General features: G+C 40.2%; 1 protein-coding gene across 3 annotated transcripts in view; it reads left to right on the top strand.

Moving 5' to 3' along the window:
• The window catches only part of LOC132912228 (ankyrin repeat domain-containing protein 6), a 137,718-nt gene that overhangs the window by 32,335 nt on the left and 79,036 nt on the right, over positions 1–26,347 (top strand). Inside the window, exons 1-4 of one of the 3 annotated variants that reach the window (XM_060969884.1) lie at positions 5,927–6,062; positions 6,172–6,399; positions 9,725–9,830; positions 12,394–12,492. In XM_060969884.1, coding sequence (XP_060825867.1) covers positions 9,738–9,830; positions 12,394–12,492 — 192 coding nt within the window. In that variant the 5' untranslated portion in view covers positions 5,927–6,062; positions 6,172–6,399; positions 9,725–9,737. Of the gene's footprint in view, positions 1–5,926; positions 6,063–6,171; positions 6,400–9,724; positions 9,831–12,393; positions 12,493–26,347 lie in introns of those variants that run through there. The other 2 variants (XM_060971583.1, XM_060970721.1) reach the window with 2 other exon arrangements.

Raw genomic sequence — 26,347 nt, 5'->3', positions numbered from 1 at the left:
TTCATCTAATTACCGATCGTATTAATTTTACTTCTGAGATTCGTATCTCGAAGGTTGTAATGACGGACGTAATTAATGTCTGCTTATAAATTTCAGCGAGTAATATAGCAAGTAATATATTCTTTTGAGAAATCGCTTAACAATTCGTTCGACACTCGTATTCGCGATAGAAGTATAATAATACTTTATCCATTTTTTTTTTTTTTTGCTATTTAATTGCATCTCCTTAATACGAAGTTTAATGTGAAACGCAAGGCCATCGTGACACGATTGAACGCTCCTACTACGGTAACCCAGTTTTATGGAACTTGCAGAAGAAATTATATCTCGTTACATATTCCTCGTTCCTTCTCAATTCCATTCCTGTCGTTCCCGTTTAATTACGATGTCTTTCTTTTTGTTTTTCGTATTTCTACTTAATGAGTATTACGTGGCAAAATTTCTCCTTCGTGTCGAACTTGATCCACTTTTTATCGAAACTAATTAAGATTTCTTTTTGCTCGCTTGAAATTTCATCTCTTTTTAAGCAACCGCTATACCGTTATAAGCTTCGTCTCTCCTTCTATTTCTTAACTTCCTTCGGCCAACGAATAGACGGATAAACCGTGTTACTTTCGATTGACAAAATATAGTTAAAACGAACAAACGTGATGACCTTCTCATCTCCATCCATAGACCGAATATACCAATATGTTTGGAGGCTGAAGTTCGTTCAACTAATAACGAAGCATCTTATGCAATCACAAGGAACGCAAGAGCTGAAAGTATAAAAATGCGAAAGGATCTACAAAGACTTCCGCGTTTCCATGAATATTCATTAATCAACGGTGATCATCAATTCCTCGCACGAAAAATTTACATACTTGGATCTCCCATCGACCTTGCAGAGAAATTACAAAATTGTGAAAAAGAAACGTATAAACCGCAACGTTTAACTTGTCGACTCGCTGTTATCGTTACTCGACGAATTATTACGCAAGAGGACCAAGTTGTTGTCTTAAAACTTACAATCGTACGATGTATAATCATAGAATTTGTAGAATTCCGAAAGAATTTACTAGACGATAAGGACGAACAAATCGTTTCAATTTTCCCTGTTGAATGTCCCCTGGTTTACAAGCTCGCTCGAACGTCGAACGAATCGACATGATCGGCGACGGGTTGGCGTCGATACGCGGAAAGAACGAGACGCCTGTGCATAGTGTGCACGCGGCTGCTATGCAAATATGTTACAAATAGTACCGGGAACAGCGTATTTGAAATGCCAGCCGGTATCTGGGCTCGTGGATCGGTTTTGACTGAATACCTCATTAGAGCGGGACACCGGTTCTCGGTAAAACGTCGTTAGGCGTATCCTACGTTCGGTTCGTTGGCGGACTTCGCTTTCCCTCCGTTGAAATTCCGTCACGGCCGTTTTTGCCATGCTGCCGTTTAAGGTAAATAAATTAAGCACGGTTGTCCGATCGTGTAAAAACGCGTCGAGTTCGTTTCTTCGTATTATCCTTGCCGCTATAACGGCTACATAATGGATTGGTCACGAATTTTTAAAGCCAGAAGTAAACCATTTGTTGGACGCGATGGAAGCTTAAAGTTGTTGATTTTAGTAATTATTAGGTTACGTGAAATAATTGATGAAGTAATCGATAATTGATGGAAACTATGGAATATCAATTCGATTATGGAATATCCTTTTGCTTTTGCGAAGAGAAACAGACACGGATAAGGGTAATTTTCGTTGGAAACTCGTTATCTATCGTGGTGGAAGATATTTCGTTTTTATCTGCATCTTAAAAATGGTAGAACCGAACGTGATATTCGAGCAATCTCATCGAAGACTTTACGGCGCACTGGTAAAGCTATTTGAACCATGATAGTTTTCTGTTTCGTTCGAATAGGGAAACGATCGTAAAACCGTCCCGTTTGCATGGCATTCGTGTATATCTTCATTTTCATTCGTTTCCATTGGTAGTTCAATCGCGATTTCAGTCGTATCGCGAAGGTTTTCACGGTGATACTTAAAGGCGCCTAACGATACCGAACATGGTTGTAAATAAATATTGCGATTATAACGAACGCGTCCCAGGGTATTGCTCCTTTTGGTTACAATAGCGAGCTGATAGCCCTTTTCTTGCCGATGGAGCGAGAAGAACCGGTTTGCGTACGCGTCGACAACCTTGGGAGTAGAACAATCGAAATTACTTGCAGCCTGCCATTAACGTCTCGCGAACAGATCAATTTTTTCTTAATCCAATATTTTTGCCACTCTAAAAGACTCGTTATTTCCTTATATTCGTAGGTAATAACAATTTACGTTAGGTTTAACCTACGGTGTTGTGCAGAAGGTTCTGGTCAGACAGGTCGTTCGCTTCGTAGTCGAAAGAATTTTCGCTCGTACTGGCTATAAGAACGTGGAAGATAAACGAAAATACAATATTTAACTGCGTAATATTAATAAGATTCTCTTAAATATCGTTTCTTGCCAGTTCTTCTACGTAAACTAATAAGATCCATCTGTCTATCGACACGAACGAAATCGAACAGCGTCTAAAATTAAAAGACCTAACTCCTTTCGACTCCTATCAATTGCCTACGATCTAGCGATACTAATCGAACGTCGAGACTTACAAGGCTCGGGAACCGTTCGTAATTTCTATCACCCTCGCCGTCTTCCATGCGATCGAAACTAAACGCGCAGCCGTAGCACGCGTTCCACCAAAAAGCGCGATTCTCCAAACAACGCTGACCGCGAGAATACACGGCGTCTGGGAGAATTCAATTTCACGAACAATTCGAAACATTCAGAAAATCACGGGTGGAACACGCTCGAAACAACTTGGCTTGTTTCTTGCCAGCGGCTCGGTTGATCCCGTGATCGTGGATCGGCGTCAAGTTGATTTCTCAGTCGTAGCCTGGCCAGTCGAGGATGAGCATTTAATTGAACGCTTTGTTCTCGATGGTTTTTGCCGCTGTAGCCTCCGTCCGATTGGTCCACCCTGATCACGGAAGGAATGTTCTCCTCGTTCGAGTTTCTGTCTTGGTAGACGGATAACGCAGGAGAGACATTCTTATCTCGCGGGATCTCTAATTAAAAGATTTCTCATTGCCGCCTTCGCCTTCGGGTAGACAACGAGAAACGGGGCGTTCGATCGTCGGGATGCCGACGACGGATGCCGATGCCAGCCGTTAATCGACGCCGATTCCGGTTAATCGGTAATTAGCGATGCGGATGCGGCATCCAATCGCCGCTCGAATGATTGAAAACGATGGATCGTTGCTTGTTCGGTTGGAATAGACGAGGGTGCTTCCCATCCGCGATTCGACATTGTTAATTGAAATCTGATAGAGATTGACTGGTAGCTTCGTCTGCATCGGTAATTTTGTCGTTTGCGATTTCACCGCCTGGTTTAACTCATCGCGTTCGATATTTTATACTATGTAATCCGCGTTGAATTTTCTGAACACAGATATTAAGTTCTATAGCTTGGCAGGGTATAGGAGAAGAATCTGAGATAATAAGAAAAAGTCTAGTTTGAGATATTACGTAACTTTTAATAAAGAACGCTAGTCGAAGAAGAGGTAGCAAACGATGGTTAAACGTACGTCGTTAAAGTCTTGCATTAAGAGAAATCGCCACTGGATTTCACTGTTTCAAAGGAACCTCTTGAAGCAAAGTTAAGATAAATCGAAGGTTCAGCTTGTAAATTTCATACCTAGCTCTTTTATTGCGATATCAGGATCCTAAAGGGCAACTCGTTTGCAACCGAAATGATCGCGCATTTCGCGCGCATTCTTCGCTTTATTCGACCACTTGGCAAATTAATTACGACCTGGTCAGGCAACTGAGCGGTATTATCTAAATCATAATTTGCCACCATCATTGATACGACGTCAATTAATAACATTACCGCGTTTAATCATATCGCGAGTTATAACCAAACGAAACGCGCTTCGTCCCCGTTTTGCATATTCCACGGTGTTCGGAGTATTTTAATTAGCGTAATGGATGGCTGACGATTTCTTTCGGATACGCGGTGTTTTACCTGTGGAAACAGGGTCAGAGATGCCGCGAACGAGGGCCGAGGTCCTGTTGGATATGTACGGACACGCAGAAGGAGGGATTTCTCGTGCGTACGTGATGTAAGTCCACTGTAATTAAGAATTCCATTTTACTTGGTAAACGAGAAGAGAAATCGGCTACGTGTATGGTCGCCAGAAAACGTTCGTGTGTAGGAAACTAGTGACTTTGATACGTGGAAAATAGTCTCGTTTATCAAAAATATCTTTTAACATCTATAACTTTGTCAATTTCTAGAGCTTACACGTATATTTCTAAGGTAAGGTATTTCTTAAGAAATTGTAAAAGATCAGTGTTATTAAGATCCGTAACGGAATATTTCCTCAAACGATCTACAATCTTTGTCGCAACTCTGTTCTACGATCTATCAGTTTGTGTCCCACGTGTAGTATCTCGTGCACATGGCATGCAAATAAATGACGGAGAAATGTTCCACGATGAAATTAGACCCTTTGGAACTTTGCTCGATATAACAGGTGCTGCGAGGTCTCCACAGAGACGATAATTTTCTGTGCGTTCCAAGACCGTTCCCCGTGTAATTATTAACCAAAGACAAGCGAGCCAAGAAAGTATGCTTTATGACCCTGTCTTTCGAGCAACTGCCGCTGATTACGGGTACATCGGTTGATCGTTTGCGGTCGTGATTCAAGGCTTCTTGCGTCGATTTCTAGCAAACCGTCGCTTTTCCGTTATTCCTCGCTTCGATCCACCGTTGATTGAATGTTTATCCGGTTTACGGCCATTACGATTAAATTTTGTTACCTTACCTGGCGATCTTTTTCTCAACTCGGTCGATGTCTTTGCTCAAAGTTGTTCTTTAATTTAGAAATGTTCGAAATTATCAAAATCGAACGATAATATAGTTTTCGTAGGAAAGTTACTTTCTATCGATCATCGTAAAATGTTTTTATTCGTATAGAAGCGAATTGTTGGCATAGTTTACTTAAAAAAAAAAAAAAGAACGAAAGACGGTAATTTCGGCGCTATTTGACTAATCATACGCTAATGGACCGTGTCAATTGTAATTTTTAGTCGTAATTACAATTTTATTAATGCAGGTTCGCTATAAACATACATTTTTACTTTTTACTTCAAACTCTTGAAACGTTTTCCTTCCTCGATGAGTTTCTTACTTTCATTTAAGCTATCGAACGCGCACGTTAATAAAAACGTTGGTAGTTAGACAAAAGAGAATGTTCTGCGAAGGAAGATAAGCTGTAATTAAATTCTTCGAAAGCCTAATTGGTAGAAAGGATGATTTATGAGGTTGTTTTCCACGAAGTTCCTTATTGATAGCATTCTTGATTTAGATCGTTGCTCGATATTCACGTCGTTTTTCCGATGAAACGATAGCGTAATCGAATAAAGTCAGACATAGAAGACGTCTATTTATATCGATCGTATCATCGTTTGAATTTCCTTCGTCTTAATTCCGTCTTGAATTTAGCGCCGCATCGATGTTTAATTTAACTCGTTCCTCCTCGCTTCTTCTTCGAGTTTGTATCTCTTCGGATATCTTCTTTTTAAAATACTTTGTTCATAAGGTGTGTGAAAGGCGTGAAAAATGTTAACGTCATGTTGAATACCAAAACCAATTATTTAAAAACAGTACGGTTAATTTAAAGTTAAATTACATTCTAGAAAAGAGTATTGTATCAGGTGTTTATGTGAATAATTGGAAACAGCGTAGTGGAAATAGCACATTTGCGTTTTGGAAACATAAACACACACATTTGGAAACACACGCGAATACATTCTCTGTTTTGGAAACGAAGAGTACTAGACATTACGTTTTGATTTTCGCGCCCTGCTACCTCAGATCGCAGCGCCACGCGCGGTATAACATTGCGTATCTTTACAACGCGCGTTTCGACACATGTGAGGTGTAACGACGTTAAGATTAACAAATATTATATTCTCAATTCGCTTTCAAACAAGAATAGCGTTAGGATATTCGTCACGACTGTAAAGTGTTGTCGGAAGTTTGGTAAGTTACTGTTTAAATGACAAATTATTGCTTTTCCATCGTATTTTGGTACAGTTGATAACGAGCTCGAAAGGTTGTGTTATATATTACGTTCTTTTTTGTTCTCAAGTTATTAAGCTATGTTGTCGGATACGATGGTTGGTTCGATGAAAGACGCTTCTCCTTTACTGATCACGATGACGAAGGATGGATACGCGATAATTAAATCGCCGCTGGATCGGGAGAATAAGGTGGACTCGTTGATTGCACAGGTCGCTTGATTTATATTCGATCGAAAGAAAAATTAAACAGGCGGTTTCGCGATAAGTGGAGTACGGAGGATATAAGTTTCTTTATGGTAAGTGTTCAAATTCTTTCGCGAATCGCTATAAATATTTGAGTAAAGAGAACAGATTGAATGGTCATTTGAATTGTCCACTTGTTGGATATTAATTTAATTCAATTTAATTTAACCATCATTTTTCCAGCATAGTAATTTGTCCCGTGGTGTTACATTGACATAACTCTTCGTACATTGATAAATGACCCAATCAACAGGTTAATATTTAAGCTTAACTTCACGATGCCGATATAATTAAGGGAATATTATATACTATATATTATGTTGAATTTTTTACGTGCGTAGTTTTAATCGAAAGTAGCCGGAAGCAAAAAGAGCAAGATTCGTTTCGTAAGTAGAGTCTGATGTGGGAGAATTATCATCGATTTCTCAAATATCGTTTAACGAGGTGTGATTGATCGATCGTCGATATCGGGTTACGATACGCTTCGTATAAATTGCGTACAGGAAATTTAATTATTGCGATGAATGCGTGATCGTCTAAACGAATCGAGTATCCGCCTATTAATTTACTATAATTTTAGAACACAGTTGTATATATGTTCGGAGAGCAGAAACTATTCTTTGCCTAGTATTGTAGATCTCCACTTAGCGTGGTCGGGTCGTTGAGAGAAACCGCGGTATCATTAATCAACGTCGCCCCTTGAAAGTTTCGTATTATATCGATGCACTTGCTCGCAACTGTATATACGTGTGTCTACGAGACGTTTCACTTCGATTCACGATGAACGGTACTGAGAATTTAATAGATTATGGCATGAATTGTCATTGCGAAATAATCTATCACGACGCAAGAAGGTTCATTGTGAATATACAGCGAGTCAAGCGAATTAAGTAAGAGTATCTTCGACGGGTTAATATACGAAAATTCTAAAGAACATTATAGCAGAGGAAAGGGTGGAATCTACGGTTATTACCACCAAGTATGTTAAGACTAATTAAACTTCCGAAGAAAGCCTTCATCTATATCGTTAATTTTACCAAGATCGTTTACGACGTTAATGAACCGAAGCACATACATGCAAATATAACCGTATTCCCTGTTCGAATTGCACGACTGGTATACCGAATAAACGTCCTTGCATCGCTTTCAACGCCATTCGCCACTTTCTCATAGGCTAATGATTTTCGCTGATCGTAGGAAAACCGAATATTATATAATTTTGCGTTATATGAGATAGCTCGCTCGATAATAAGAAAATGAGAGTAGAGAAAATAGCGCGTAATCTGTTGTATCAATCAGTTTGTTTTAATATCCTATTTTCTTTTTCTATCGTTTCTTTCTCCTAGGTTCTTCAAAGGACGTCTGGTCGAGGGGCGGAGGTCTTAATAAATACCGTTCAACTCGACATCTCCTTAATAACAAAAACGAGAAAATTGTAACGCACTTGCGTCGAGGATACTTGCATTTAATGTTTCAGGTGGTCGTTTAATATTATATGTTAATCATCCTTTTCGTTTTAATGGAATAGCGGCAGCAAACTATAACTTGCGCAACGAGGGTAAAGCAAACGCTTATTTCGTCAGATCGTCTCATCATACGAAGGCCAAAAGTTTAAATATTTTACAAGACAAAGCTAAATTAACGTAACAACTAAATTAATATTATTTCTTATAAAACATGGTGACTATTCCATATTGAAATACTTTCTCTTAGCTAGCAAGGGACGTAGAAATTAGAAAATCAAGGAAAGTGGAGTATCATGTTTTCTGCAGCGATCTTTATAAATGCGTTTGATTTGAATTTGCAAAATTAGTTGGGAAAAATTAAGGACACGTCCACGAGTCATTTAATATCGTTATAACGAGTGACTCAGAAACACAGGGATCATTCAGCAAGTATTTTTCCTCTCGACTCACGAATCCATCGCGCCCATTGTCTCCGAAAACAATGGTGGCCTGTATCATTGTTCCCTTTATAGAGGATGCGCGTCGTTTTCTTCGTTGTCACGCCCTTTCCGTCCTTCTAATGAAGATCTGACCGCCTGGATTATGAATGCGATTCTATGTGTAATATTAATTTGATCAGAGGCGTGCATATCCTCCAACCGTGTCGAAAATAATGTGCTTGGAATGCGTTAAGGCAGGGCTTTTGTTGTTTATCATACAATGTGTTTGTTTTATCCGAACTATATGTATGATGAAATATTTCATAATTCTTATTAATAATGGAACGTGTTGAGTTAGGGCTTTTGTTATCCATTATACGATGTGTTTATGATGGAATATTTCACAAGAGGCTGAAAGTATCGATACGATATTTATTTATACATCTTCTATTACAATTCACAATCAGTAGGTTGTTGAGAGTTTCGGTATAGTATGTTTCATCGCGAATTATTATCTTCTCAAGATGTAAATTGGTATTATAGCTGGGTTCATAAGATTTATTTTGAGTCTCTGGATGATTCCAGACATTCGACTTCCTGTTGCTTAATTGCCGCAATGAATATGCTGTGGATTTTTGCATCCGTAAATACGGAGAGTCTCGAATTCGCAGAAATTCACCTGTTGGTTTTGTTCCCTTTCTATATAGCATGTGCGTAATGTCCTTAACCGGTTGACATCCGGCGGAAACCTGAATTCCCAGCTTTATCTGTTACAAGTTTCGAATCGTGCATAGTGATAAAACCTCGTAAGGAAAAGGTTACTAAGAAATCATCCATGAATGTTACGAATGTAATGTAGCGATAATTGACTTCGGATGCCAATTCATTAACTAACAGACTACTTCATTATGTTAACGATGTTTCCAATAGCTCACGAATATATTTGAAGAACACGCGTCATAGAAAGCTGTTACGCGTATGTCGCGTTTCGAGTAAAATATCTTGCAACTTTTGTGTATATTTTCAGATTTATTTCAAAATTCACGAATGCAGCGGGCAGCTCATTCCAATGCTAATAAGATGTCAAAATCTTTCGCATAACACGCATAGTATATTTATCTATGAAAGATTTCCACGAGCGTTGGAATACCTTCGCGAGGAATTTTATAATTTCTGTCAATTTCTTTGCTTAAGAAAAATGTAAAAATCGTGGTTGAAAGGTAGTAAAAGGTGCTCTTTAAATATCTATCTCTCGTTTTCTTTTTATCGTATCGTCGCTGTCGTTGACTCTATAGGAAAAGGGAATCGTTTCGAAGGAATCCGATTCGATGAAACATAGAAAAACCGAGATCGTTCGCCGTTTCGATGATCTTGTTCCGAAAGAAACTCGCGATACCGGCGTATTTGACGTAATAATCTGCACTGGTTGCACGAAAAGCAGCCGTTTTAGATCGAATTCCTCTAATGACAGTCCATTTCCTTTTCTTTTGCAGATGCGTGGCTGGAATGGCAGAAAAGTTACGCGAGGCGGCCGCACGTGGCGACGTAGCGCGAGTTGCGCGACTCCTCGACGAAGATATTAAACCACTGCCGGACGAAGTGAGTCTCCTTCTCCGTTTTTTCCTTTATCATCGACCACATCTTATTTTTTGATTGTATTGTCGCGACCAAGCTGTTGCGGTAAATGACTTAGAAGCCACGTCGATCGAACTCCATAATCCGAAAGACACATAGAATCGACCATGTTACAAACGCTGTTGCTTAAATTTATCCGAGAATTTACTATCATCTATGGTCATCTTTTTGCGACAAATGAACTCGTTGAAGTAAACTACTTCTTTCTCGCTTGTTTCTTATTATAAAATTCAACACGAACAATCAAAATTATGTAAAGGAGGGAGAATGATAGATGAAACTAACGAAATTATGTGGAGTCGATAGATTTGGCATCCGAACAGCTCGTCTCGTGCGAAAGGATCCTCAAAAGGAGATCGTTCGCAAAAGAGATTTCTAAAGACGCGAGTTTGGATGACCGTTCGGCCCACTTCTAATTATAGCACGCCAAGTCATAGATTGATCGAGCCTGGGTTTCATTAGAGGTGTACGAGCCTGAGAATGTAGTATATTAATTACATTACATATTTACATCTGGGGTTGTGACAGTCGCCGTCGGTGGGAATGTAGATAAGCGTGTTCGGTGTGCATTTGTCAAAAGATTGTCTGGAAGCCTGCGGGGAAACGTTGCCCGATTATCCACGCATTCATTACAATTACTTCTTCCTTAATTGCGCCGATGAAATTAATCGTCGTGCGGTTTTTTTCCACTTCAGCCAGCGGCTAACTTCGAGCTAAAGTGCTTTATTATGCGAGAAGCCGACACGTTCATCGCGATTCATCGTCGTCGGCCAATGCACCGAATAATTGAAATTATATCGATCGATGTTTCGGATCGAACTCGCAGCAAAATAGCTTTCCTTCCTGATAAAATCAAGTTCGTTGGATTCTTCGAGTCTTTTTTCGCGATGATCCATTTTATCCTTTATCGTACTGGAGAGAACGAGGGAATTTAAAAATAAGGATATTCATCTTGAAAAATTCCTTATTTTTTTATCCTAAGAATACTCTGTTTATCCTTTTCTCCTCGATAACTCTCTATGTGTGTTTCGTATTAGTAATTCTTCTTTCTCAACGATATATTGCATTTTTCAAATTCTTATTTTCTATGTCAATTCTATACCGTTTTGCTCGTTTCTCTCCTTATCTGCTAGAATAATTCCATTTTCTAAATTCTATTTATTATTTATTTAATTCCATTTATGTTTCTAATCTCCATGTCATATTGGTTGTACCTACATGTAATATCTTCTACTAAACTTGTAAAGAACACTCTAACTTCAAACTTTATGGCTTTACTTACCATCTCACACGTGGCAAGCGTTTCTCGAGTGATTCTTAGTTGAGATGAACGAATCGTACGGTTTCATAGGATCGCGATATTGGTTGAAACAGAATTTATGGTGGCTACACGTCCACCGCGGTTGATTCATATACGCAACTATTTACTATTTGATATATTACGCTTTCTGCATCTAAGGTTGCATGGATAAGATATACTTCTTCATTAACACACGGAGTTAGTGCGCTCTTATTACCCGAGGCAACGAGCCACAACCTTACAGGAAATCTGAACATACACAGGTTACTAGCCGTGTCAAAATGATGTATACTCTCATTTGTTAAATTTGCGTAACCTATGTCTTTAACATCGGACAGGAAGAGGCGTATAGTAGTACTAATGTGTCTAGTATTTAAGTCCAGCATTAAACAGTATTTAGTATCTAACAGAGATTAAAATTCCAATTTCGATCTAATTCTTCTACGCCGCCTTACGTTGCATCGTCTCTGTTCAAAGAAAGATTTACTTCGCCGTAGTTCTCCGATCTTTCTCTCGTTCGACGAGTGAGAAAGCTTTGAACGTTCTAAGAAAATTTGCCATAAAATGGTAAGGAGAAATTACGCGTGTCACTAACGTTTCCTTCACATTTTCCCAAAATTAAGAAATCTTTCAAGGATAGAAAAGTATTCGGTTAAATGTGAATCGAAAAACGCAAAAATTGACGAGAGGTTTATGTAAATAATAAGATCAGGGGGGACTCGGCTATGTTAGTTGCAAAGATGCATCGAGTAGCGTTGCTTGAGCCCCTGTTCGGCTAATTAAGCCTGCGTCCTGTCTGATCGCAGCAGCTAATTCGACACGAGAAATGCGTGTGTTACAAACTGAAATGCGGGTACCTATTAATTACGTTGCTAATTGATCCTCCCGTGAATCACGAGCGGCGAGCAATGCTTAGGGAAACTTAATTCGCCGATAAAGTTCGCACTTTCCTTCTCCGCTCTTTTTCTCCTCGAGATAGTCTTTTAATTTTAGATTTGAAAGCTTCGCTGATCCTCGATTTCTCAAATCCTTTAGTTCGTTGATTTCTTCGTTTCTTCGTTCATCGACTCGTCGTTGAACGTTCGATTCTTTAAATAATTATTTTTAATTGTTTTACCCTGTAACATTTATCGGACTTAGTATCAACGATCAAAATCTAATTCAAATATTTTATATTTCGAGTATGTTTATCCACGATATTTATCGAAAATATATTTTCATTTACAGAATGGCAGAAGTCCTCTTTTACTGGCTGCGGCAGGCGGCCACGTGGATGTCTGCGAAACGTTGCTTCTTCGCGAAATCGACGTCAACGCTGCGGACAATGTGAGTGAATATTTATTAATTCGTTTACTTGCGCAAAGTTGTATGACAAATTTCGTTTCATGGAAATTTGATATTTTTCATGAAAATTTCTATCGTTCATACAGATAGATACAGTCTCGTAAATTCCAGTAACTTTTTATTAAAAATAATTTTAAGAGACTGTTGTATTTAAATCCGGTTCCGAGTTAAAAGTAAAATAAGGAGAAAGAGATAGAAAAATATTCTGAAAGATCATGGCGTGTAATTCGAGGGATAAAGAGCCTAAATTCCGAGCTGCGGGCAACCCGGGCTTCGCTAATAATTCACGAGCTTAGGTGGGTTGGTCCACGCGTCAGTCGCTCAATATATCAATACACCGTCTAATGAAGGGTGTAGGGATAATTACACTCGTAATTGCTGGTTTACGTACTTGTCTCGCAGCTCATGCTCGTATCGCGCAAGTAGAAAGTCGTCGATGATATTTAATCGAATCCTTAATTCGATTTACAAAGAATAATTATCTATCGATTCTGTACAACCCACGGGCAATCATGAAACATTGCCGCGATACGGATATTAAACAGAAAATTACATGCGTAGACCGTAATACGTAGAAAATTGAGCGCTGCTTGCAGAATCGATTCTAGATACGAAGATGATAAAAACGTAATAGTAAAAGAATATTCCTGAATAAATTCCTATATATTACAACTCAAATCGACAGAAATGTACCATCCGCCTCTTACCGTTTGAGTCGCAGGGATCATTGAAAAAACAGAGTCGAAAAATCCTGAACAGCGCGATAGCGCTTGTCTTATTTGTTACTTTATGAAATACATCTATATCGTTGTATATGCGTACTATTAGTTTATAAATATTTCAAGTTTTGTTCATAAAAATTATCGAGAAGATAACAATGAAATGCAAAATACCGTGGGTCGTCCGTAGCGTTCAAATGTACTTGGACTTTTCGACGCAGAAGTTAAACAGCGCGATCGCGCTGCTTGGGACTCAAATGGTTAAGAAACAAAAAGAGAAAGGAGAGGAGAAGAAAAGGATAAAAAGGAAGGAGGTTAATAAGCCGAAAAATCTTATCGCTAACACGATCGAATTCCGCTGCTCTTAAAAAAGAGCACAGCATCCCTTCTCTCGATATATTATACCACTTTCTAAGCGATCCTAAGACACTTCGTATATAGAACGCTAGGGTATCAAGCGAAGACAATGATTCATTTGAAAGAACGGAAAAAGCAATCGGGATCGTCTGGAGTCTCGGTTATCGCGCAAGAAGATCCGGCTGGCTTCCAGATCGGCCACAATGCTTCCATTGCCGCGTTGACTGACGGCCAATCTTCTCTCGCCATTGGCCGCAGAACACGTTTGGCTAGATCCTACCAGCAAGGGGTATTCCGAGGTGGCTGTATTTAGAATCGATGCGCACACCGCTGGTGGCCACCTGATATTCATACTAAATTCCCGTGAATATCTTCTTGCATCTCGTACGAGCACAGTATTGCTCGCTTTCTCTTCGCTTTTTCATTATTTTTCGTTTATCACGAATTTAGTCGCTCACCGGTTCAAGAGTTAATCGACAAAGCTGGAACGTGCGTGCCGAAAGATCGTATCTCTTGGGATTTAAATCGAACTGCGAACGTCGAACCCCTTGAACGATGTCGTTTTAATCACGACGAACGCGTTGATTAATTTCGACTGCAGCGGATTCGAGGAATTTATTTTTATGGCTTTCGATTGATTTTCCAATTGCTTCCCGCTGTTAGCTGTTTTGACGACTAAACTTTTATAGCGTGCGCAGTAAAATTTTGATCAAACACAATGATCAGAATCGTGATACGAAATTCTATGCTCGTCACAGCGGTTGAACCTGAATGACAAAAATCTTCCGGATCCTCTTCTCGAGATATTCTTCCTTCTCGATTCTTCGCTTCTTCCATCCCAAACGAACGTGCACATCTCCAAAGCCAAGACCTTAAAAAAATTCTATAAGTATATAATATTTTCCAAAAAAGAAAAAAAAGGAAAAAGACTCGTAATTTCTCTGTACTCGCACCTCTTACTCCAATCTTCGTGTCTCTCCTCGCACTTCCATCGTGCTCACGAAAATATGGAACAACGATATGCAAACGCGAATAACATCGATCGAAAGGTTAATTGGTTTCATGGTTAAGCGGCTTAAAGGGGGGATCTTTCAGGCATCGAACCACGACTTTGGTCGTTTTTTTGCAACTGGCTATGGCGGATGGTAGCTACGGGGCCGTTATGTACACGTATCTTTTGTCTGCATAAGGCAATCCGGTAAGGAACGTTGCTACGGAGAGAAAATTGTCTGTGTATCTGCAAATGAAAGATCGATATTTATTGGTGTCCGATGGTAGAAATCTACAGCGGCCCCCTATCTATGCCCTTTTCCAATCGATCGCACGAGTGCCTATCGAGACTTATGGAAACGTGCGCGGACAATTATGCGCGCTTTCGAAGAAGCTCGAGCAAGTTTTTCTACCGATGGATTTCCACTTGGAAAGACGAAATGCGAACTTTCTTTCGAACGGTCGATCGAGAGTCGTAGAGTTGTTCTTCGAACCAAGTAAATTAGCGTATTTTCTTTGACATATAATCGATAAGCTGACATATTTCCACTCTTTAGATATTAAATTCCGAATAAAATTCTTTTTCTCTTCTAACTTTTCTTTCTATTCTCTAACTTTTTGATTGTATTTTTCTCTGCTTCTGAATAAAAATGACCAACGTTGAATAATTGGGTGAACAAACGTGAGTTATGAGAAATTTCGATATTTCTCGAGAAATATTACATCGTAGAATTTTTTAATATATTCACGGACGTGGAAAATATAAACATTAGAAATTCGAGAGTACGTTATGTTTCGAGAATGTTCGATACTGTTACAATTGATCGAAGGTGGAATTATAAAACGTTTAGAAGCACATCACGATGCAGTATCGTGACGAAAGAATTCTGTAAGTTATCGACGTGCACCGCATGCAAAAGGCGCACCGAAGGAAGTATAAAAGGAGATGCTTGAATGGCATTTACAACCATGAAATTTACGACGATTTACCGACATTCTCGTACTGCTTTTATTTGTACCGCATAGTTGCGTTGCTACCTCGGTCGGATACGACGAATCGCATCGAGTATTCTAAATCGCACGCTAGATTTACCGCGCAACTGTAAGCGCGGCAATTTGAAGGATCACGTTCGAATCGTGCGCCAAACTCGAAAGAATTGGAAGTTACGTAAAATAGTTGATCGAATATTCTAAAAAAAAGATTAACAGGACTTTCGAAACATCGGATCTATCCACTTTGTTATTTTTACTCAAAATTTCATTACGCCGTCCTTGTTGCAAGTGTATATTTCATTTCCATTTCCAATTTCTACTTACGGTGACTGTAAAAATTATTCGACAGATAAATTGTTAGTTACCATAGAAAAGTATATGCTTATAAGAAACGTGTCATTTTTTATTAGAACGTTGGTGAAGCTTCGGAATGTTTTCTACGACACACAAACACGAACACGCACCATATGTTCCTAAATATTTTCTAAAAACTTTTACAAGTACCTATAAATAATGAAATTTCCTGATTTTCTTCCTTCTGTGTATAATATTTTTATTTATTCCTCCGTGAATCATCGAACAAGCTAACATTTTCCAATTATAAAACGATGAGTTGAACGGAGAACGAGCCTGCTGTATCGTGGCATCGAACAAGCATACCACCGTTATCGTTAAAAACATCTAATCCAACAATTTACTGTAACCTTAATAGCGTAATATAATGGTTATTGGGACAGGCAAGAAAGCTGTCGGTTGGTAACGTCGTTTAAAAACGAGTCTAAAGCCGGATTCACAGTTAACCGTGTCCTACGGGGTTGGTGTTTGCATTCGTTTAGACTCGTAATTCTTCTAAAATATCGAGGAAGGTGAATGGAAAGAAATCTTTGACACTGTCCGAAGTATAAATCTGATAAATTTTGACGCTATAGCGTTCCAAAAGCTATAGCCTGTTAGATAAACTCCAGCTGCGTTCGTGTTTCAAAAGATTTCTATGGAGCTGTTCCTCCCTCTTTCCGCCATTCTTTTTCTTCTTCGGACAAGATTTATACGGCGTTGGGTTTACGGGTCGTGCGTTTTTTCTCGAGATTCTGCCGCGAGGAATTTGGCACACATTCTTCTTGCCTCGCTATGGCCGAAGATGCACAAGGTCTATAATTATGGTAGGTCTGAAAATAGCGTTTTAGAGGAACATAGGCGGTGTTGGAGCGATTGCTCCTTTTTCAAACCGGATTTCGACCATGATCCGTCTGTCGGACGTCTTTGGGCTATCTTTTGGTCTCAGACTCGATTATCATACGTCCTTGAGGGAATTTTTCTTCCTTTCGTCTTCTTCTATCTTCTTTTTTCCTTTTTTTCTTCTTCTTTTTCGATGTCGGTGCCTTGGATCGATGAATTGCCGAGACTTGCAGATTGCCGTACGTACAGCTTCGAGGCGCAAGCGGAGCTAACCGAAGGCGGTTTCGAATAGTTCACGAGCGATTCTAATCGAGAAAGAAGTTTGGAATGTGTTACGTGCGCCAAGGATTCAGATTCTTTCTAGGAATTTTTCTACAGACATTGACCCTTAATTGGTGATAAATTGACGATAAATGAATAATTTATAGATCGTAATTTACGATACCGTATCCTGAATTCTAGAAGGTATTTCTGTTTGGCGCGCATTTCCTCTCACATTGATTACGTACAGTGTTGGCGCGTACCCTCGTTTTTCCATTTAATCACGTTCCACGCATTGTATTTTTGCTCAGATTTTTATAATCGTGAAAAAGCTATATACCGCTAAACGACACGATCGATCAGTATATAAATAAATACAGGCGAGCACATGGAAAGTAGAAAGTACGAAAATCCTATTTCCGATATCGCCCTCTGGCTTCCTCCGATCGTTCCCATGTTGGTTGCAATTCGAACGGGTCAAACCGTAGCACCGTTTAACGAGACTCGATTCAATTACAACGTAATTCGAGCGATTCGTCTTGGCGGTGCGTGGACGTGCTGACTAATGGATTTCCATGTTCATTCATCTAAACGGAAAAGTATATTTTACCGCATTAAGCATACACGATGTCGTGCGTACATCCATCTAGCAGGCCATAAAATCAAGGTGCATGGTCGCGGAGTTGCGCAATGATCGCGCAACGAGGATGTGTTGCACGATGAGCCGACAGAGATCGACCATGCGTCCCGTACTTTCTCCGTAATTATACATAAGAAACGATCGGACGAATAATCTGGGAAACACGATGGCAGACCGGTAGCCGCCATTGCAACGTCATCCTCGTAGAACCGGTGTTGGCCAGCCGTTATCGCGAAGGTTGATTCGCGTATTTGTACTTGTAAATCTCTCTGTACCGTATCAATCATCGAACCACTGGTCTAAGGTCTAATTACCAGCCGCGTTGCCGATCATTTATAACGAATACGATGTTATTAACTAATCACGAGGCCTGGTGATGTATGATTTCGTATTACATCTGCCTGTACGTGTTTTGCAAGTGTCTAGCGGTTCTTTTTCACGATTTTTTTACAACGTTCTAATAATCTGCGAGAATCACGACACGACGCGACACCGGAGAAGTGAAAATATTGGTTGTAAGCTCGTGACTCTCTTCTGCTTTCACTTTTCCATTCCAACATGCTCTGGACCGTCCTCGTGGTTTTTGCGGTCTTGAGATTTATGAAGTTATGGTTGGTCGAATTCTGAGATTGCATTCGCGTTGATGAGCCTGATCGAGTTCGAAGGTTCGCACGTTGAACAAGGATCTGTGGATTTTTGATTTATATGCCTGCTACTGTCTATATATTTGCCGCACTTGATGCAATTCCGTTAAAAAAAAAAAAAAGTTCTCGTGCAATCGACGTCTACGGTCGTTTAAACCGTAGCGTAGCATCGATTTTCATCAAATTTCAAATATTACTTCTTCGTGCCTACCAATTAATACCTACTATCGTTCTCGTTGATATCTACCAGCTGCATATTATTATCGTTTGCCTGCTGACGATATCGTTCGCGTTCAGCGAACATTACGAGTGCGTATTTATCGAGATTTATTGGTACAGTTGTATCGCAACGGTTGTACGAATGGATTTTCACGAGGGACCATTTATTCGCGGCGAATTTAAACACGTTATCGGACTGTTTTATGGCCTCGTTATCTCTAGCTTTTTAAATTCACCGAGCTGGCCACTTTTGCTGCGGCAAGCGCGTCGTTTACCATTTTCCAGGTGCCATTCGTTGCGGAACGAGGCAAAATTAGTCAATCCAGGTCTAAGTGGAACGAACACTTAAGGGTAAACAGGAGTTCTTACGTCGAGATTTACGTTGCCTGGAAGCTGCTGAAGCCTCTGATTAAGATTCTATCGTTATTTAATACCGGTTGCCGTACTACGAAGTCAACATACGGTCATCCTCTCGGTTCTCTCTTTAGTGGCGAAGTAATAATCTACTAACAAATTTAAGTTCGAAAGCAACTTGAGATACACACACGGATTAATTGCATCTTGAAAGAGAGAGTAGATTAATCTCTCGTTCTTATTTGCATAATAATGTATTTACAGTGGGTATCGGAGAGCTTCCGATCAGACTGGTCTTTTAAATTATTAAAAATAGTTCTTTTGAAAATTGAATGACGTTATAATCTGCAAGGCACAGCGCGTACATGTATTCTACACGCGCAACAGCTTTGTATCTTTTAAAGATTGTTTATTTTCGAGAATTTTTAGCAGCCACCGTGATCGAATATTAATTACAGACGAACATTCATCGAAAATTCCTTTTTCTTTCACGAAAGGATATATTATTTTAAATTATCGAACGAAAACGAGTAATAATTACTGCGTGCAGTCACACGGTAATAATTACTCTGTCGTTGGAATTAACAGCGATAATTACTAGAAGATGAAAAGTGGTCGTGTCGACAACAAGATATACAAAATTGTTCGCTGTGGTGCGTTTGGTGCACTCGAACATGCAACCTGGAATTGTTTGGTCGTTGCATCGGTTCCAGCCCTATGCGTCGTTGCGCACCAGGAACAATGATACCAGTTTGACTGGTGTGCTTCTCCCACTCTGTGAAACCAGCATACACTGTATGTATCGCGATCCGATGGCCCTGCTTCGTTTTATGCAACGCTCTCGAGGACGATATCGCGATCGTTCGACGTTACGACGCTGAAGAAATTGATAAGGACCTCGTGACAGCGGCGGCCTCGTGACAGCCTTCCATGCACTCCACCTTCCAAATAAACGATTCGAAAGAAAGCCGAGCGAAAGCCGAGCAACTGTGTCGATATCTTGCGTTAACAATGGCTATATCGGGGATATAGAGATGCGAGTGGTACTCGTCGATAATTGAACGGAATATCGCGCGAATCGACCACCACGCACGGACTGGCACCTGGCTTTTCCTTTGTATTCGTTGGCTTTTACGATTCTATCGGCTTCAGCGAACCTGAAAATTAATTCACCTCGTAGCAACGAATGTGACGTTTATGCGCTGTTCACACTTCAATTTAATCCTTCGATAGATGAAGAAGTTACGATTCGATGGCTACGTAAAATCGAGAATACAAATTCATAGCTCTGTATTTTATTCGATTTTATGCGTTGCTCTTTTTTTTTTACAATGGATTCTAGTTTTAGTAGTATTCTAGTATTTTTGTTTTGTGGTTTTTATGAAGTGGTTTTTATGGCTAACAAAGTTGCCACACTATGTCGTAAAGCTGTCACGCTTTCGATTTTCGTGGATCGAACGACGGCGTGAAGGATATGGATGTTTTAATTAGGAGAAAGTGCAAAGGCCTCTCGAAATAGGTCTCTCGGGCATCGACTTCCATTTTAACGCGCTCTAAGACACTTTTTGCAACGAAAAATCGAAGCAACAGTTTCTTTAAAAGATAACAAGACCAAAGAAATGAAAGTCGAGTACAGATTCTAAATACTCTGATAAATAGTGCGGTATTTTGTCTATTTTATATATTTTCCCATATAATCTTTATATATTTTCCCATCTTCTCTTTAAGTTTCTTTAAGCTTCTCGTAAAAATCCCACCATCGATGCCAAGGATACGTAACACGGTGAGAATCGCTTGAACGAAAGGACGAAACATCTTGTTGAAATGAACGTCGGACCACGTGAAACGCAAAGACGCAAGACGAAAAGCTTGAAACCGCGAGATATCTCGTTCGAAGAATCCTAAATAAATAAAAATCAGATTCGCGAGATCGCTGTCCGTAGATGCAACAGGTTTAAACAATTTCACGCTACATCAGGCGCGGCATACGTGCGTTCTGGACAAAAAAACCTTGCTTTACAAACGCGTTGAATCGTCGTTGAAAATTACAGCTATCTCGAACCTCAGGCATACGTTCTCTGGTATATTGCACGTAAGTAGTTGCCTAAGAACGGCACGAGAGATCGATCGCTCTTTATGTGGAGCATCGTTGCAACGATCTTTGTGCGCCATCGCGTCGGTCGCCTATTGTGCATCGAACCGATGTAATGGCGGATAAGACCACGGCCAGAGAAAACTCACGTAAAAACGGCACGCTATGTGCGATTCGTAATTGAAGATTGGATACGGAGTAGCGGGTTAGTCGCGGTTCTATATCTTCCTATTGTTGCCGTGTTCTTGCATTAATTTCTTTGACAATTCGCGTGCAAGTTCCGCGACGCGGACTCCTCAGCACTTGCCACTACGTTGACTTTTTGGCCATACTTTCTCCCTCGACGTTATTCTTAAAGAGTCCGGAAAAAAAGAAAAGAAAATGATTCATTCGCGTCATATACTTTCCGGTCTATCGGAACGGAAAGTTCGTACTAAATCGTCGCATAAATCGAAAGCGAAACGAGCCGTTGCCCGATCATTTCTCATTAACAACGTCTTCAAGGTGTATGTAATAAATAACGCGTTATGCCGTGTTATTGGTGGTTTTTGGTGCGATGGTTGTTTGGCCCGGTTGCTTGTTACTTGTCAGTGGGGACGGTAAAAAAGTGCCACGTTGTTCGCAAAATTTATTCCTTGCCTGTTGCACCGAAGGAAGGTAGCGCGATGGTTGTCGGTGGAGAGAGGTTGGAACTCGTTATGTTTCGGCCACGTCGAGGGGATTTCAAGTCGAAAGACCGTGTACGTCTGCTAAGGGAATCAACACGGGCTGGCCGTGCGTCGAGAAAGGTAGACACCTGTACACTTTGCTGCGAAACCAAAAAAGAAAAGAGAAAAAAGGAAGAGGAAAGAGAGGAAAAAGAATACAGCGAAGACGACGTTAATTAACAACTGGCCTTTACGTCTTTCAGGCAGTCGTCCGATCATTAAATACGGAACCTCTAGTTCGCGTCCCGAACCACTGTAATAATTATAAACCGCGATTCATATCATAATAGATGGAAAAATTCAGTTTCACTCGTCGGCTGATTTCTACCGCTTTTTCTTTAAGCAGGACTTATTAGGTTTTAGCGGAGTTGGCACGAGGATGGTAGCTTGTTCGAAACTTGTATTACATATTTTTTTTTACCAGTTAGTCGTATTTTACGTAGTCGCGAATCTCTATGCTTCGGACTTTCTTTTCTTTAACGTGTTTCGAGATTTTTAGATCGTTCGAATTACGATCGTTCTACGAATCTGAACAAATTTTCCTACGTTATAAAAATAATAATTTCGCCACGTTTTCAATTATCTTATTTCAGGCATTGTATCGCTTATTTGTACGGCTTGCTCGTATTTTACGACGTGTAAAGAATTCTCACGATCTTGACGATAAAAACATCCCTAAAAATGATTCCTTCCTCGACCAAATGAAACGTACCGTTATATAATTACAGCCTGTCTGTTTAACGAATTTATTCGTTAAATTGGGAAGGATATACAACGCGTAAGATCTGTAAGACGAAGAAAGAAATACAAAGAGGCGGTAGAGCTCGGAAAAAATTCTCCATTCGCTTCTTGTACCACGCAAGAATTTTCTAATCATCGTCGTTCGATGGTATTCGCCGGAACGGTGAAAGTTTCGTTGGCGATTTAACGTAAATACGCGCACGTGATTATCCGCGAATGCAACGTGTCGGTATTCTCGTTATGAATTTCAAGATCTACCATTGGTACCGGTTGACGATTGGAAAAAGTAGTCACGAGCTGGTCGATTGGCATGCTGGTTTTTACTTGGCCAGTACGCGGTGCATCCCGATCCAGGCTGTTGCTTTTCCTTTACATCGACAGCCTTGTTTTATGGTAGAAATTGTTCGGGTAATCGTGGAATCGATGGCTACTCGACTGCCGTACAACGTAGACAAGTGGATACTTTGAAGATGGAAGTTTTTTCTTCGTCTCTTAACAACCTCCGATTTAACATAAAAAATGTAGGAAAATTGGTCGTCCGCATTGAGAAATTATCAAGGATGATGTTATTTTCGGAAAGTCGATACTTTATCAGGCAATTTGCTGACATTATCCCGCCGAACATGGAAACTGAGAAAGAAATTAATTAACAAATTGAAAATACCAAAAGGATAATATCGCGATTATAAAGGAAAATAACATTTATCATTTTATTTTAAAACCAGGTAAATTACACACCGGATAACGGCAGGGAGAGAATTAATCATTTTTCAAATTACGATAGAAGTGGAATAAAAATGAACGAGACCTGGCGGTTCTCGGTTTACCAGTCGCCGGTTAATTCACTTTCAAACGTAATTAATTCGAAATCGTTTGTCCGTTTATATTCAGAAATTTGATTCCAATGGAAATTTTTATTCAAGACCACCCTATTCACAATCGATCGAAGCTACGTGAGAATCTACGTTGTTTCTCTCGTTTCCTTGGAAAATTCTATGGTCCAAACTATAGTCTAAACGTTGGTCGATGTAAACGGAGAAGCCCTGACTTACTTGAATCGCGACTTAACGGCGGTTTAATAATCCTGAAACAGGGAGGCCCCGTTTCTTCGCGGAGGCTTCCTCTGCATCAGCTGCCGGCATAATGCGAATACTTAACGCGCTTGCATCGAAAATAAGGATCGTTAAAGCGTCCAAGAAAATGAGCTTCGCAGGGTAATTACGTTTTCCACGGCCCGATGTGTACAAGGAAGCGACGCTTAATTATACAACGTTACGCGTATCGTTTCGTTTTATTCGGATGCGTTGTCGGCTTAAAAAAAGGATCGATATCTGCGAGTTTGTCTGGCCGGTCGAATCGTTTCGTACGATGAAACGATTATTAAAGCAGATTCAAAGGGGAAAGGAGAAACGTGGAATAACAGGAAGCTCGTGTAATCGACGGGCTAACGAAAAAGGTAACGATGATTGTGAAGAGAATATTTAAGTTTGTTATTAAATTTCAGACTGTAGCCTCAGAAAACGAATGATTCATTTTTAATGCCTTGATAATACACATTATACTACGGTTAATTACGAGAGAAACTAAACAATCTTGTTTGGTAATTTCAAAATCACCATCAGTGACTTTCAAAGTCCTTTTTTCACAACTTAATGTACTTGTTGAGAATCGTGCATCTTGATTGCCGAAATAAAAGTAAAGGAACACTAAGGTTACACTTAGAATTCATATCGAAATAGTTTTAGATTTATTTAATAAACGATGTCCAGGATCTTCGTCGATATACATTTGCACGCGTCTCAGCACTCTCTTTGTCTCACGATCTTCCGTACCACACTGCCAACGGAACGGTTACATTTATTTGTTTTTCGAGACGTCGCGCACACACATGCTTCCGCACACTCGTATTCACATACGTGTGTTACTACTACGCGGCCAATCTAGCCTAGCACAGAAAATTATACATATCTCAATAGTACTAAATATGTTCATCGTTCGTCTTGCTCGACGAAGATACCTGTTGCAAATTCATCCGTGGAAATGCCAAAGAAGCATCAACGTACGTCGGCATTTGCAATTTCGTTCTACGATTCAACCTACAAATTGTCTTATCTACCGTCTTTTATCCCTCTTCGTTCGATCGATCGGCAAAATTCATTCGCGAAAGTTCAACGCGTTATTACTTGCTCCTCGGACGAGTTTCTTACGAAATAGAAGACGCGTTAATGTTTCGTTTCTCCCGTATCGTCGATGTTTACGACGATGCACGACGTCCTCGATGTCCTGTAGGTATTTTTATTACGACATCTTGCAAGAAAGAAACCCGAGAAAAGACAGAAAACACGACGTTGTATTTTTCCAACTATGTTTCTAAAAGCGTCGTTATAAACACGATCCTACGCTCATAGAAGTAAGAATTTCTACAAATATCGCGTCACACGTAAAAGGCGTGTACGAGCGTTGGAACTGTCTCTCGTGAGCAAGTAATCCATGCGATCAGAGAGCCATTCTATCGACCATTTACCGTTCAAGAGCGAAACGAAGCGGTTCACAGCATTGACTCGTCGTAGACTTTGAAGTTCACTCGGTTCTCATTGCCCATTCTTGCTGTGCTTTAACGCGCCGCGTTTCCGGCCCGCTCGAAATGCCACTCGAGATTTCATAACGCACGGTAACGACAGAGCAGCTACTCTCGGTTAGCTGCAGCAGTCAAATACGAGCACGTCGGTCTCTTCGGGCGTCTATTATGCGGTTGATGAGATCGCAGCGTGAGACGCAACGACGAAGATACTCGCGGCCGTAGCATCGTGGCGGTGGAAGACGCGCGAAACGGTAACTGCGTGGATGGTACGAGCTGGTTGCAGCCGTTTAAGGGAACGCCAGCACGATGCTATCGTGGTAAAAATGATAATGGTCCGTGCCGCGTTGACAAAGTGCGACTAGTTGTACGGAACGGCGGAATGTTGAAAAATCGAGAAGGGGGAAGCTTGGAATACGAATAAATGCCACGTATTGCGCGTGTGTACCCGCGAACTATGCTATTTCGCGACAAACCGTGTGCGTGAATTATTCCCAGACCGCATCGTTGTCTGAGAGATTGTATTTATTTTTTGTAAATTACAGTTACTCCCCTTGTTGCGAGTGGAAAGCGCGTTGAATAATCGTTCGAAAGGTTTTGTTCGTTTTCCGTGAATTACAGTTACCTCGTAACAGACGAGAGAATTGGTCAAATCGATCGAGAGTTAATCGGATTTTGTATCGCGAAACGAAAGTGCGCTCCAGCTTCCGTCGCTGTGAACGCTCCTTTAAATTCCATGCAATTCTTCACGGAGGATGAATTTTGTTTTCGTAACGCGCCAACCATAAGCTACGTTCCATTAAGGATCCTTCGCAGATGACAGAATATTAGCGTGCATAATGCTGGAAGAAACGTATCCAGATTGTAAACCTGTTTAGTTAACGCATACCTGTTACTCGAGAATGACTTTTCTTCCTTCGGTCTTACCATGGGTCGCGCGTCAAATTTTTCTTCTTTCTTTCTTCCCACACATTTTATTATTACCGAAACGTTATAAAATTATTACAGTCTTTAGAATTGTCGAATTTATCAAGGTAATTTGCAATCGATAAGCTTGACGATTAATCGTACGAACAAAATTCTAAAAGCAAGAAGTAGAAATCAAGCTGTTCGGATTCCCCACTGAGACACTCTTAGCTTGTAGCTCACCGAAGCAGTCTGGTCACTCTTACCCAATATCATGCACCATCTACGTCTTAATGAAACACGTGTTTGGATTCTAGAACGGATTTCTCAGGATAATTCATCCTAATGTTCGAAAAAAAAAAGAAACAAAAAAAGAAAGAGAAACAAAAAAAGAAAGAGAAATTTACGATCAGAGTTTCGTACGAGGGGATTACTCGAGAGATCGTAGATCAACATCAAA

This window comes from Bombus pascuorum, chromosome 1 (assembly GCF_905332965.1).
Source record: "Bombus pascuorum chromosome 1, iyBomPasc1.1, whole genome shotgun sequence".
NCBI lineage: Eukaryota > Metazoa > Arthropoda > Insecta > Hymenoptera > Apidae > Bombus > Bombus pascuorum.
This window is presented reverse-complemented; position numbering and strand designations above follow the sequence as displayed.